Source organism: Mytilus galloprovincialis, chromosome 6 (assembly GCF_965363235.1).
Source record: "Mytilus galloprovincialis chromosome 6, xbMytGall1.hap1.1, whole genome shotgun sequence".
In the NCBI taxonomy this organism is placed as follows: domain Eukaryota; kingdom Metazoa; phylum Mollusca; class Bivalvia; order Mytilida; family Mytilidae; genus Mytilus; species Mytilus galloprovincialis.
In genome coordinates this window covers 40024118-40040385 of record NC_134843.1, presented here as the reverse complement: position 1 = coordinate 40040385, position 16268 = coordinate 40024118, and the positions used below count along the sequence as shown (strand labels likewise).

At 31.2% G+C, this 16268-nt stretch overlaps 1 protein-coding gene across 1 annotated transcript in view; it reads right to left on the bottom strand.

Annotated features, from left to right (window-relative positions):
* Positions 1–1977: 1977 nt before the first annotated feature.
* Positions 1978–16268, bottom strand: part of LOC143079554 (synaptogenesis protein syg-2-like) — a 31108-nt gene continuing 16817 nt past the window's right edge. Inside the window, exons 7-19 of the mRNA XM_076254962.1 lie at positions 15764–16054; positions 14312–14605; positions 13632–13928; positions 12861–13118; positions 12074–12358; positions 10381–10698; positions 9263–9559; positions 8039–8173; positions 7539–7578; positions 6865–6923; positions 6382–6412; positions 5677–5750; positions 1978–5228 (exon numbers count right to left, since the gene is read on the bottom strand). Coding sequence (XP_076111077.1) covers positions 5176–5228; positions 5677–5750; positions 6382–6412; positions 6865–6923; positions 7539–7578; positions 8039–8173; positions 9263–9559; positions 10381–10698; positions 12074–12358; positions 12861–13118; positions 13632–13928; positions 14312–14605; positions 15764–16054 — 2432 coding nt within the window. The 3' untranslated portion in view covers positions 1978–5175. The remainder of the gene's footprint in view (positions 5229–5676; positions 5751–6381; positions 6413–6864; positions 6924–7538; positions 7579–8038; positions 8174–9262; positions 9560–10380; positions 10699–12073; positions 12359–12860; positions 13119–13631; positions 13929–14311; positions 14606–15763; positions 16055–16268) is intronic.

Sequence of the window (16268 nt, the reverse complement as noted above, 5' to 3'; positions counted from 1 at the left end):
TCTATCTCAGCTGGAAACAATGAATATTTAACAATAAACTTGTTTGTATTAATCCTATTTTTTCTAAACCAGACACTCTAGATTTGAATACAACATCGAATCTTTCTCTCTTCAACTACTATATTACTTTCCCAAAATATCCCTACAAGCTAACTAAAAGTATTGAACTTGTGTTTGGTGAGTGTATTTTCCAGTCTCATTGTTCAATGTAAGTTTGCTTTGATATTTGACGTATTTTTCTTTTAAATTAAGACTTTTTGTCAAGATTGGTTTGATTTCTTTATTTACAAATATTATTTATCAAACTTTTTAATTATTTGATATTCGTTAAAACTTGATCACATGTACATCTGAATTCACTCAGTTTGTATGTCAATAGCTTTCCGTAGTTCAAAAACAGAATATTGTACAGGAATAAAGGCAACAGTTCGAAATTTATAAATCGATTGAGAAAAAAACTAATCCGGGTTACAAACTTAAACTAAGGGAAACGCATCAAATTTATGAGGGGAACTACGACACAACAGAAACCCAGCATTAAAATGTAACACACACAGCAGAAATGAACTATAATATAACAATGGCCACTTTCCTGACTTGCTACATGACATTTTAAGAAAAAAATGATGGGTTGTACCTGATTTTGTGGCATGCCAAACCTCCCGCTTTAATGGCAATGTTAAATATAACATTTAAATGACAACATTACATAACAGGACTACAATACAAATAAATGGGAGAAAACATAGGACAGAGAAACACACGAATAATAGCTAACAAAAGGTACCAGGTTTAAAATTTAATACGCCAGACGTGCGTTTCGTCCACACAAGACTAACCAGTGACGCTCAGATGAAAAAAGTTTAAAAGCCAAAACAAGTTTAAAGTTGAAGAGCACTGAGGACCAACAGTTCCAAAAGATTGTGACCAATACGTCTAAGGTTTTCTGCCTTGGATAAGAACATCCTTATAATTTGGAAAAATTCATAATTTTGCAAACAGTATTTTTTTTTAATGACTATATAATAGATATACATGATAAAAACCGAAGTGCTGACCAACTACAGAATAAAAACTGATACATTACGTAAAGCAACCTAAACCAGAACATAATTATACACAGCCGAGTCAGCCAGAGCCATAACGCACACGGAGTGACGTCACAATTGCATTTCTTAAATGATTTCCCAAAAATAAGATAGAATTAGGATAGAATTCAAGATAAGATTTGTAAGACTGATATGAGATTTATTAATAACAATAAAAATTACAATACTTATTAATATCAAATTGTTGTAGCAATAAGATAATTAAATGCATCATCTAGCTATGTCGGTGTTACAAACAGCATGTAACTAAAAATACATTGTAGGAATTCCCAATTTAACTCTGTTCACGCAATAATTGTTGATCAATAATATAACTATTATAGCCTTTGATTGAGGTCGATTCGAGATTATTTAATGGATAACTGTAATATTTTTTCTGTCTATGAAAAAATAACATACAAATTATGGTGCACACTGTTTAACCCGCGTAGCGGGTTATTTTAAAGTGTGCACCACATTTTTTATGTTGTTTGAAATAGACAGAAAAAATATTACATTTCTAAATTAATTTTTTAAAGCGGAGTAAACAATGAAAAAACGTTGATGACGTCACGGTAGCATGACTAAATTATGTCTATGAGCTGATAAACAAAACAACATAAGCTAATCAGAAGACGCGTTATATCCCAAATTAAATTATATCAATATAAAGAAACATATCGAGCTAGCACTTCCTCCTCAGTTAATATAACTTCGTATCAACCTCTCACACATGCTTAAATTGTAAAGTATTTTTTCAGTACATTGAACAACGTTCTATTCATTATGTAGTTATTTGATTTTCTCTGCTTCTTTAATGAGTTTCAACTACGCTGTATGGAACTTCAGATATTTTTTGTATCAAAATCAATCGTTCAAAAACTGAGTAAAACGGAAGGTCAAGGTCTGGTATTCAACTTTAATGGTGTTATAGCGACGTTTATATTGAACATTATTGAACTGCATGTTTTGTATTATCAAAAAGTAAGCTCACAAAAATACTGAACTCAGAGGAAAATCCAATCGGAAAGTCCATAATCACATGGCAAAATCAAATGACAAAACAAATCAAAAACGAATGGACAAGAACAGGCTAAAAATACGTGTCACATTTTGACGGCATCATGCCACCATTTTCATATCCATGCTTTGATACGAGCTTATTTTTAAAGACTAATTTTTGTATAGTCAATTGGACTTATTTGTATAATCTTTAATGAATTATAGTTTTATGGTACATGCAAAATTTCATTTATATTCGAGTTATGTTCCGATCAAAAAATGTTAGTCTTGACGGAGTTAAGAACTAAATTTGTTCCTTTAAACACCTTAATAAATTAACCAATCGTGTTTCTGATCTTTTCAGTTGCTAAAGAACAGACATCCTGGATTCTTATAAAGCTGTACACACATTGAGGAGGTGAAAATGAAGACAACCGCATGCTGAAATATCGAACAGTGCATCATATATTCTATAACTGTTATTCATATACTAAACACTCAATATAAATAAAAACGTGCACTACTAATCTATTCATTTAATAAATGAAATTTCTCAAAATAATTTTTCATCTATACTCGTTTGTGAAGTTATCTTTTTTTTTTTAAACAACGTGTTTTCGATTGTTTTCTGCTTTTCTTTTGTTCAAGATAAACTGTGGTGTCAGGCTTCACATATCTGTTAAAGACATCATTATAGTAAATGTAAGCTCAAGATTATCGTATCAACTTAGAAACAGATTCTCCTGATGCAAATTCTACTGGAATGTTGCATCATTAAAAATGGACAATTAATTATAAGAAGCTGAAATGCAACAAGTTATATATTACAATATCACAATGGCAAAAGGAAAGTGTAATGAAATTGTGGCTAAGATAAGGAACATATCCGTTGTCATCTGTTATACAGATTCATGTTAACGTCAACCATTATCATTATGATGACCGTAAAATTTTCGAAGGATGACATCATCTTTGCCATATCTTGCATTGTGCATATAATGGGTTAGCTTTGAGTCGCTGTGCTGTTTGAGTTTGATTTGGTATATTACCTGTACGACATCTGCCCTAGATCGGCAAAAGGGAAATTTCGTGTCCATGTAAAACTGAATAAAGATCATTAAATACTGTGCCGTAACTAACACAAATAATTTCTCAATGATCAGCAGAATGAATTTCATTCCTCCTTTCTAAATGATTTGCAAAGAGATGTGTTATTTCTGTGTGTTATCATCAGTTATGGTCGCATTTTTTCATGACATCACAAAAGGAAATTTGATTGAAAGCAAAAAGACTTATTGTCATAATTGAATTTTGACCAATGAGGAATTTGAGATCTTATGAACCACACGTTGAATAAATAAAGAAATAAGCAGTAGGTCAGGGAAATGATGAATCAGGTGAGAACTAATTAAATAATATTTTTAGCACATGCACATATAAAAATGAAATACAAATGCAAAATCGAGATAAAATATTTGTATGATCAAATGAATATTGAAAACGTTTACACAACTCAATGTATACCGATAAGAAAGTAGTATATAAAGTATTATACAAAAAATATATAGTATCTGTATATAGACTTATTTGCAAAACGGTTCGTCAAAGTACTGTAATGGCGCTTTCAACAGTTGACAAATTATGATATTCATGTCCCCAATCACTCTTTTCTTTGTCTTTTTATTACAAAACACTTTTACAAGACCTTCAAACAATTGCATCCTTAGTGTTACCATTTACTGCTTATTCACGTTGTTTTATTCTACACAATAGATGTTCTTCGAACATTTTACACCAATTATATTTGTTATTTGCACATAATCTTCTTCAAAGATACAGTCATGTTGTAGATGGTTTGAAGGAACTTTTTAAATTATTATAACATTCCATTATCATGCAGAAACTTAAAATTTTAACATCATTAGGAAAGAGGTGTTTTATGATGGATAATTATCCTTAGTGTGTTAGTACTCATGATCACTTAGATTGATTGTAACACAGTGATGACTGCTCTAGCCATAATTTGACTATTTTACCGATTATGTCTGTTTTGTTCACGCATCGTTGCAAATTTTACGGAATTTCATGCGACTGTTATACAAGCGAGAGGTTTAGCGCTATAAAACCAGGTTCAATCCACCGTTTTCTACATAAGAAAATGCCTGTACTAAGTCAGGAATATGTCAGTTGTTATCCATTCGTTTGATGTTTTTGAGCTTTTGATTTTGCCATTTGATTTGGTTGGTAGGATACAAAACTTTACTACAAGGGAGATGATTTCGGCTTCCCAATTGTGACCTTTTCATTTTAAACCAAGAGTTTAAACCAAATGGTGAAGTTGAAATCGTTACTTCTTTAATTTTACGGACGTCATCACGAGAGTTGGGTGGCCGTTATAGAATATCCGTTATACATTTGATATCGGATAAGTTCTTTATGTCGTCACTACTATCCTGTTCCCTTTTCACGAAAGTGACCTACCGAATTAAACTGTTTACCTGCTTTGTAATAAAATAACCAATACAATAGGTTCTACATATGGAGCAGGATCTGCTTACCCGTTCGGTCCACCTGAAATCACCCCAAGTTTTTGACGGGGTTCATGACAGTTGTTGTCCAATCGTTTGATGTGTTTAATCATTTGATTTTGCCATTTGATTAGGGACATTCCGTTTTGAATTTTCCTCGAAGTTCAGTATTTTACTTTTTAGCTGATGTTAGTTTTTTTTATAATACGTAGCTGGTTTAAAGAGAATTTGCAATATGACGGATTTTAGTCAAAGGTGAAAAAAAGATATGAAACTATATCCAAAAGAATTAATATATTATGAAAACTTATGCACAAGTTAATTTATTTTTGCCGCAAATGTGTACATGGTCATCACCTTTTTTTTTCTCTGATACTACAGTCAGTTAAATAACTAGGTTATTACAAAACATGTCACTCACTATGCTGTCATTAAAGATTGATACCAATCATATATATATCTTTACAGCGGTTTCAGTTTTTATATGTATCGGGATGTAATAATTAATCAACGCAATATGGCAAGTAACCTGTTTTGAAAAAGTACAGCTTTCCAATTTAAATGACCATATTTGCATATATAGTTGATACATTGTCCATCTCCATTTGCTCTGCAATTGACAAGAAAATGATAAAATTCAACATGATAATAAAGAATGAAAAAGACAAATCTTCTACAAACGGCTAATATCAATGAGAACTATACAAAGTTGACATTGTGGAGTAGGATCTGCTTACCTTTAGGAGCACCTGAGATCAACCCCAGTTTAAGGTTACATTCATGTTGCTCAGTCTTTGGGTTTTTTCTGTTGTGTTTTGTTTACTTTTGATTTGTCAGTTTATTTTCGACTAATGAGTTTGAATGTCCCTTTGGTATCTTTCGCTTTTTACTCTACCGGTACAGTTGAAGATTTTTGCCAGTCCTTGAAAGGTTTTAAATCACAAACCTTTTACATGTCTGCCTATTATATCTCTGTTTTGTTTACACATTGTTGTCAATCTAACGAAACTTGATGCGACTGTCAAACAAGTATCTATACAAAAAAAGTAATTTCATACCTTTCTTGTTTTTGCAAACATTTTGATAAATCTGTCCGTCATTTATTCTCCCAATTTCTTCATAAGTATTTGCGCTTTAAGAAAAGAAAAATAACATTTTTAAAATCTTGATTTGGATTTATTCTTTTAAATAAAGTTCAAGAAAAATAATTACATTAAGGTGATGCATACACTACAGGAGATTACTCTGAAAAAAATCAGCTTGTTATTGTAAAGGAAATGTTAAGCATTGATTAAAATGAGTGTTTATCAAATTTTAACTGATATTTATGCAGTGAATATTTTCCAAAAAAGTGTGTGATTCATTTTTTTTATCTTTTTTCATGCTATCTTAAATAACAACAGTATATATTTCTTTTAAATATTACGAATTGTGACTTGGATAAAGAGCTGTCGCATTGGCACTCCTACCAAATTTTCTTATATCTATGACTATTATATACTTATTTTTTCGTTTATCTAAGTTCTCTAATGAAATTGTCAATGAATGTTAACAGAACAACATTCATATCATAGTACAGTGTTCATTTTTGCTAATGTTATTAATTATCATATATCTAAAAACGTTGAATATACTCTTTGTATATAGGAGTAACAGCATTTGTGAAGGATCATATTGTTTTTCTTTCATTTCAACGTTTTAGGACATAGCACTAGTTTAGTACGTTTGGTTTTAGTATCGTTGTAAATAATTACAAAAATTACCTATCAACTTCCTTGCCGTCAGTATTACAGTCTGTAAAAATAATTTTTGTTTGCATTAGATTAATTAGTAATTAATTGATTTAACTGGAAAATGAAACACATAACATGAAAGTCAAAGTGATCAGTAAAATTCTACACCTTGGAGTGATATGAAGTTGAAAGTATTTATTCAAACAGGCCGTACACAGCCTACTAAGATATAACGAAATTTTGATTGATGTCTTGTGTATAAAGTAATGATTTTCCAGATAGCTTGATAAGTTTGTTTGACCTTTTGTATTTAATTTGTTTCATTGGTTTTCTTGTAATCAGGTTACAGATGTTCCGCTTATCGTGTAACATTTTCCGTTTTTTCAAATATGTTTTATTATTTCCATTTATTTGAGTAGATTATTTTTGGATCCGTGTTAAATTCTGCACGTTCACACCTCCAAATTTGTGTAGTAGAGACAAACGAGCCAATAAGTATCAGTTATAACTTACATATTTTTTTTGTTTGAAGTTCACTATAATCATTTTCACCAGTATTTGTTCTTTGTCGACTACAAAATAAATTATCAACCAAATCAGACATCGAATTGAATATCATGATTATATTAATAAACAATGTTTCAGTCAAATGAAATTATACCTTTGGGTTCAATGTTTTTACTTTTTTTATATTAAAATCGTGTATTCAGTAACTGCGAGTACTTTGTTGTTAATTTGACCTGTTAATACTATTTGTAATGCTTTTTTGTTATTCAATGTTAACCTGCACATGAAGAACACGAAGTTGTATCGAGTACACAGTTTATAGTGTAATTGTCGATATTCAACCTACATGTACCAAGTTTCAGAATAATTAATATACAAGACATTTCTTGGTGTTCCTAAACGAAAGAAATAACAACAAAATTATTTTCATTTACCTGTGTATAATTTTGATATTTCAAATGGCATAATTGTTTTTTAAGTTGATGTTTTTTTTTTATAGTTTAACAATTCACAGCGGTATTGTACTTTTGATTTCCATTAGTATTTGTCAATAATATATAAAAACAGTAAAAAAAACCACAATATTAATTCAGGCAATCACTCCTATAACGAGTAAACCAACAATTTCCCCCAAATTTGTAGTTTTGTCTTCTATTAAAAAATCATTGGTTTATTCATACCTTGTACCAGGTTGGGTTGATTGATATAGTTTGCTGTCTTCTGAAATCAGAAAAAAATTTGAAAGGCAACTATGTTTAGCTTTGAGGCTTGATAACATTTTAACTTAATATCTCATAAATTGTTTCAACCACATAAATTGAAGAAGAGATAAAATATTTGCTCAGGAGGAGAACCAGCATATAAGAAATCTTTTTTGTTAAGTTAAAGGTAACATAAGAAATTAGATATAGGAAGATGTGGTATGAGTGCCAATGTTATATCCATTACATAATGGAGTTAGCAAACTGACTTCTCCCTCTGTGAACTTCATAGCATAGTCTGAATAATAACAAAGAGATGATCAATTATGATAGTTTGCTATCTCTGTCAGGTGTCATACTTTTTAATGCAGTAGAGATAGTCTATCAAAATAGCATGGCAAAAAAGTATAACTAGAAAATATTAAAGAAAATACCATAATATAATGTATTGTGCTTTTATATCTTTTGAACGCATTTACCTTTTTTAATATTCATCCATCTCCTTTTCAAAATAAAAAGTACAAGACTTGCGACTAGTAATATGAATACAGATGTTCCTATGGCTGCAGCAACACTCGTAACCAAAGAATTGTTCGATTGGCTACTTAATAAACCTTTGAAAAAATGGTGTATTCGTTATTTCTTTTGATGTAATACATTTCACTTACTACAATATCGAATAAGCCGTCAAAATATAGTTTAACAACCCCAAAACATATGATATAAAAAGAAATGTTCAAAAAGTGCCAAACCTTTCAAGCAATCATTTACGTTTGAAGACAACTTATAGTATATTCTAACAAGTCAATCCCTTTCGAACTATTTTTTACAAGTTGTTTCATGCTGTGTTGAGATAATTTGAGCGCTTAGATATATGTGTAACACCGTGTTTATGTGCCTTTTCAATTTTGTTTGGGTTTCAAATCAGAAGAAAGTCTATCAAGAATTTGCTTAAATTTTGTAAAATAACCTTCTATGAGCTATAAAGTCTTATAAGAAAAGATAAATGGGTGTTATGGGGCAAAATAGTTAACCTTGTATCGTATAAAAAACACCAAGAAGTCCGAACATCTGACACAAATTCCAGGACCTCACCCAAGTACATCCTTAATGGTATCTTATAAATTATTATAAAATTTAACTCAACAAAACACTGTTTAATATTTTTTGTCCATAGATAAATTACCAGGCATATGTATTTGACTATAACAAATCTGATGATTCAAAATTGCCGTTTCGGAACCAATAAAATGCTTATGATTAACTCTTTATCTGCCTCCTCAAAGTTTACAAAGTGTTATTCAGGAGCTTTCGTTAGCTTATGCATTTTCGTATAATCAATTGTTACAAATCAAGCTACTGGTTATCAAGTTTGATATGTTTTGCACTTTTTTGTCGGGCCTTTTATAGATGACTATACGGTATGTGTTTTCTCATTGTTGTACACTGTATGGTGACCTATAATTGCTTTCATCTACGTCTTTTGAATTCTGCTGTATAGATGTCTCATAGACAATCATTCCCTATTTCTTAATTGTTACATTGGTTTAGTGTTTTTTAGATAAACCTCAGCACCACACTGGCATAGTTTTAAAGTCCTTCTAAAAACAATTGACCGTATTTTTATCATTTTGTTTCTGTCTATGTTTGATATATAGGTCCATTATTCTTATCTAAAGAAATAATTTGATACTTTTACATACTTGATCCGGTGGTACAGTTATCATTATCAGATGATCTTACAATACCATGTTTATTGGTAGCTTCTACATATATGATGTACGATGTGTCTGAAGTCAAAGACTTAACTATATACTGCTTAGTCGAATCCTGGTTCAGTTCCATGATCTCAGATGAATATTCTGTTTTTAGTGTCTTGATATTCAACCATATCACTCTAAATGATTGTTGACTCCCTCCGTCGAATCCTGGTCGCCATGATACAATCATTGATGTAATTTCACATGCAACTAAAATATTTATTGGTGGCTCTGGGGGGCCTAATCGAGAAATAATTTTTGTATAAAATGTTAATTCGATAGATAATAGACATATAACATTCATTCAAGGAAATGTGTTAAAAATATCATTGGTTAAGTCAAAACTAATTTTTAGATGTTTTATGTCATTTAGATATCATGATGCTGGTTCAATTGAGGCGATTTATAGATTCTAAAATTGTATTCACATTGGTTGGTGTCAATTTTGTAAATTAAACATACTAGTGACAGACACTTTCTGAGTTCAACCGTTTATTGAATAAAGGCAAACTTGTACAATGTATATTTTTCTCTAGATTGTTTTCACACAAAAAAAATGTATTAGACTTACAAATATCCCGCCTTCTACTTAAATTATTAAATTATAATCCTAGTACCTTTGAAAACTAACTACTGCTATCATATGGTTAACAAATATAGATACTTCAGTGCTCATGCAAAATGTGAAGGTCATCTCATTTCGTAACTTTTATAAAATGTAACTTTGGTAGAAAGGGAATGAAAAGGGTGTAATTGCGGCAATTTTTTTGACATTTTGTGTTAAAAGTCATTACTGACGACCAATGACAAAGAGTTGTTAACATTTTTGCCATGAAGGATGTGCGTCTTTTTTAAAAATATCACATCCTTCATTTTTATTTCAAATTCCTCTTTTTTGGAATAAACTTTTTTTCTAAACGAAAATGAAATGATGTTTAACACAAAAAATTAATGTGCACAACTCAGCCAGTAGTTTCGATAATCTGTTATAGAGGAATTAGTCATTTAAAAAATGCGTCTATTACACATTCGATGAAACAATAAAAATTAAGATAACATACCTTCGGGAATAACATTGTAAGTAAACGTCGCTTTACCTACATCATTCACGATTATGACTGAATACAACCCAAAATTAGTTGCAGTTAAGTTAAGTCTCGAAAAGCAGATATGATGATTGGTCACATTATATGTACTGCAGTTAGAAGTCGAATACACTGTTGTTTCTGGGGAGTTTTCATCACGTTTAAATGTCCATGAAGATATGCCTATCGGAAATGCAATAATGTGTTGCGATATCGTAAGGTTTTCTCCAATTGCAAGTACTATCGGATTTTGGGACACACCGTCAGAATCACTATTGTGTCGTCTTGGGGAACCTGCAATATATAAAGTGAAAGAATTTATTTGCTGCTGAAACATGCGAAATTTCATTATGTCCCTCATTTCGGGAAATTGTATTGAGTATTACGACTTCGGTAGGACGAAACATTGCATGTACAGCGCCGTTAAACAATATAAGGAGTACATAAAGTATTCATAGAAAGGAATGCCTTTTTTCTTTTTCTTTTTATGATAAACACATGTTAAAACAACGGTGATTGTTGTCGAGATTTCCGATAATTAATTACGCTTCTATATTATTTAAAAGTTCCTAAAACACATACACTGTTTGTCCTGCTTTAACTTGGGTGTGATATTAAGGCCACCTTGTCAGTTGTTTTGATTCATCTCAAAGTATTATTTATTAAAAAAAAACATATTTACATCCACGATTTACAGTTCTACCATCTGTAAATACATATATTTTTGAATTGCACAAGTTCATGTTATTCTTACTGTACATTAAGTTATTATATAATGGCTGCGTACTAATTGATTTTTTAGGCGTTGATACATGATTTGGTATAATTTGTTATTTCGTTTTCAATAACCGCTAATACTCTCAGATATGTAGTTAAAAAGTTGCGTATTTGCGCTTTGTATTATCAGATGAATCAAACTCTTTTAATCTGATTTTTATGAGTGTTCATACTTTATATTGTTACGCAAATTTTACATGTTAACTTTGGTAGTTGGTGCAAGAGAAACATTTTAGCCTCACCACATTATATATGTGCCTGTCCATATTCAAAAGCTTGTTATTCAGTGGTTATCGTTTGTTGATCTGTAACATATTTGTTTTGTGTAATGTTTAGTATAAAACTCAGAATGTGAACATCTCATCGAATCGTTTTACATTTGTTATTTTGATGGCTTTTTAGCCTACTATGTGGTGTGTGTTTTGCTAAATGTAAATTGATGCATAGTGACCTAAGCTGTAAACTTATACGTAATTTGTGCTTTTTGGGGAAAAGTTGCCACATAGCAATTATATCACAGTTTCTCATTTTGATTCTAGTTCCTCATTCATCGTTAAGATATTCATTATAATAGACATTCAGTTGAAGGTGAAATTCTACACTATATATAGCTGACAAAATATATAAATCAAATACATCAAACTTGAAAACGTGTTGCAATGATACCATCTTTCAACATAAGGTTAGTGATTTTTTTCTTTGATATAGTATTGATCTGGTAGCGGGATTTTTTTTTACTGCGTTCAAGACACGTTGGTGGCCCTACTCGTTAGTCGGACTGTCGTCTCTTTGACACATTTCCCGTTTCTTTTCTTAATTTCAAATCTGCGTTTAATTAAAGATGTGATCATAAAAAATTTCATTATTAAAACAATTATGAAAATAAACTTACACTTGACAAACAACTCAATATCTTTCATAGAAGTGTATTTGTCGTTGTTAATAATGTTCATTGCCTTGCACGTGTAGTTACCCGTGTCCAAACAGTTAGCATTATCAATAGTTAAGTTGCTTTGAAACACATTGCTTATCCTATGCAATATTGTATTGCTTTCATGTTTGGTCCAAACTATATTTGGAGGTGGGTTACTTTGTACAGCACACTGTAACACAGCTGTGTTATCCTCTGCGATTGTGTTATGATTCATAACAGATGATACCGAAACTATTGGTGAATCTGTAAAATGAGGCAACAGGGAAAATGATCACTAATTATAATGTATTATCTGAATAGTATCGCTTATTTATTTATTGTTTGTCTTGCTGGAAGTATATAATTATGTAATTGTGAATGTTTACTTTTATCCTCTTGTATCGTCATACGTGTGCCTAAGTTGTAATACATTATCCTAACTCGCGCCTTGTCTGGCAACAGGATGACTGATTCGATTATTGACAATTGAACATTCTGAAAGCATTTGATAAAAGGTAGCATATCAAAGCGAGTCAACAGCATTTTAGTCAGTGCTTTTGCCCTGGTTGTTTCAAATCCAGGTGAAAAACAAAAACTCAAGCAATTATATCCTCTTCAAAAAAAGAGGGGAAACTGCTACGAAATGGGAAGTATCGCTTACTATATATAGCTATGCACCTTTGCAATTCATGAAAATCCATGAATCTCCTATTATGGTGCTGCATCAATAGTAACAGGATGACAATACATTTTTAAATATACTTACATAAAACAAACACCTCTGTTATTGCTTCACTTTTCCTTCCAAAACCATTTGATCCTGTACAGGTGTAATAACCAGCGTCTTTAGACTTGGCATCTCTAATGGAATAGTTCGCCACTGCCCCAATGATAGTGTTTGATTTATACCATACAAATGAGGCATTCCTTGGAATTCCATCCACTTCTGCACAAATCAAAACCATGGTCTTATTTTCCACCAATCTTATCGGCATTGTATTCACAATTTGAATGGTGGAAGAGTCTGAAAATATTTGAATGTTTATATAATGCACAGTTATTTTTGGGTGCATAATTTTGCAAAAAAAAAATCCCTTATTCATTCTTTCACCTATACATCATTTAGCTACGTATATTTGTAAATAATTTTATTTTCTGAAAAACTTGAGCCAAATTAAAGATAGGTTTGATGATTTTATGTATTCTTGATTCTGTCGTGTTTCTTTACTATACTTGAAAATCATGTTGCCACTAATCCATTTACAAGGCTTACAATGCAAGGTCTGATTTTTTATAAAGGGGCAAAACATACCAAAGGGGTATTCAAACTCGTAGATCGAAAATAAACTGACAACGCTATGGCTAAAAAAAGACACAGATAAATAATACTACACAAGACACAACTTAAAAGACAAAACCCTAAGCAAAACGAACCCCACCAAAAACTTGGAGTGATCTCCAGAAGGGTTATAGATACTGCATGTAGGAAACATGTTACATTTTGTCCTATTTATGGTACAATGTACACAGTACTTACAGTAAACTTGTAAAGTGTGTTTCCTTATCATATGGTTCGGCGTCCAGAGCCGATGTTGTCCTGTACATGTACAATTGTTACCATTATCTTCTTTGGTAACGATCTTCTGTATGCTAGACATAACTTTATTTGTAGGGAGGATTCCAGGTGATGTAATAGGTGTGAACCCATCGCATTGCCAGAATAAAGTAGCCAATGGATTGCCTCCAATGATTTCACATGTTAAAATAACCCTGTTATCTTCAACAATTGGTCCACTTGGTGTTTGTGTAATTAATCGAAAAGATTCAGGAGGATCTTCAAATCATAGAACAAAATGTGAAGTCAAATAGAAATAAATTATCTGTATTGTATGCCTTTCGGAATACTGTATTCTAATTACAGAGACAGTAATAAATGATCTTAAATAAATTCTAGAATCAACAAAATTGTGTCAAATGACCATGTTTACGTCTATATCATGTTTCAAAATGTATATGTTTCTATAATGTATTTTGTACATTATCTATTAAAAGTAGTATATTTACAGAAATATAAATCATTTTTAGATATGACAATAGCACGAAGCAAAAATATTCAACTATTTTTTCAAGCCTCATATTGAATATTATCATTTTGTACATTATGTTTGTGTTTTTTTTTTTTGTTACATATTCGTGAATACAAATTTATAATCTTACAATTGACGTCAAGTCGTATACTTGTTGATTTATTCTGGTTCCATGCGGGATGAAAACCATAGCATGTACACATTTCACCATTTTGGTACTTAGTTACTGGTAATTCTACACTGGAAATTGTTTTATCTGTTGGTTGGCTTGTCGTAAAAGCTATTGGTGAGGATCCAGCGCACTGCCATTCAATTATTGCTAAAGGTTTGCCTCCTTGTACTTCGCATGTTAGATTAATTTGAGTACCCTCATCCACATTACCGGATGGTATTTGAGTAATTGTTGGGGATATGTCTGGTGAGACTGAAAAATAATTCTAAAGATACAACGAGCAGAAAATGTCATAAATAAACTCATCATAGATACCAGGACTAATTTTTTTATAAACGCCGACGAGCGTTTCGTCTACAAAAGACTCATCAGTGACGCTCGAATCCAAAAAAACTAAAAAGGCCAAATAAAGTACGAAGTTGAAGAGCATTGAGGACCAAAATTTCTAAAAGTTTTGCCAAATCCAGCTAAGGTAATCTATGCCTGAGGTAGAAAAGCCTTAGTTTTTCAAAAATTCTAAATTTTGTAAACAGTTAATTTATAAATATAACCATATCAATGATAATAAATGTCAGCACAAAAAGTGTTTACTACTGGGCTGGTGAAAACACTTTGGTCAAGATATGAAAGTAAATAATTGATTGATTGATTGATTTATTTGTGTTTAATGCCAGCTTCGACACTATTGGTTTACTACATGGCGGTTAGTTGTCATTGGTAGTGGAAGCTTGAATGCCCAGAAAGAACCATTGATCGTCAATAGGAAAATGCCCAATCCCCGACAGATAGTTGATACGGCAACTATGTTTGCAAAAAAATCTGTAACAACTTCGGGATGAACTATGGTAATATTTTTACGACATGCAAGTATATACCGTATATTCTCATGCTGTATTTAAAAAAACATTAAAAAAAATACGATTTGCCTAAACGGTTTGCTGAGACAGAACAAAACCAAATGAAATGATATTTTTTAAAAGCTGTATTTGCAATCTTCCCTTAATTTGCGACAACAATACAGTAATTCAATCAAAATCATCCAATAGATTCCATCTGAAATATGATTAAGAATTGCTAGTTTTTGTAGAAGTTGATTATTGTTTCTCAAATTGATGGAATTCTGAAAGAAAAGCCATAGTTTTTGATATATATGTTGATATAAAAGTAAATTTGGTTTAATTAATAAAAATGTATTCTTCAGTTCTTTTTTATCTACATCCAAATTTCCATTCCTATATTGGACATTAATTGATTGTTGATAATTTACGTCCAATCAGTACTATTTTCGTTTATACTTCGAAATAGGCAAAAGTCATTAGAAATTAAAGGAACAATTAAAATCCTTATTAATTCGAATTGCTATTCATTATTGACATCGGAATGTAGATATTTTACAATAACATTACTTACAATAAACAATAAGGGTTTGTCTGGCCTCCCTATTTTCAGTCCAGAGAGGATGGTGTCCTCTGCATATGCATTCTTGACCATCACTGATTTTAGTTACATTACGTTCAATGCTGGAAATAACTTTATCGGTGAAAGGACTAGGACTTGCTGTTATATGCGTAAAACCGTCACAAATCCATGTAATAGTAGCCAAGGGATTTCCTCCAGATATTTCACAAGTCAATATCATCATGTTTCCTTCAATAATTGGTCCAATCGGCATTTGGTTGATTGTTGGTATTGTTGGAGCATCTAAAATGGTATCAGAATATTATCATATATCTTAACACAGCAAATTTACAGATCTAACATTGTTGGGTTGATGTTTAGACGAGTTGTATATTAATACATATATATATCTAAAAGTTATACAGAAAACACATACACGAAATCTTCACAAATTAGACGCCAAAACATTATTCTTTGGCAAAGAAAAATAAAAGTGTTAACCTTTTTTTTTTGTTGA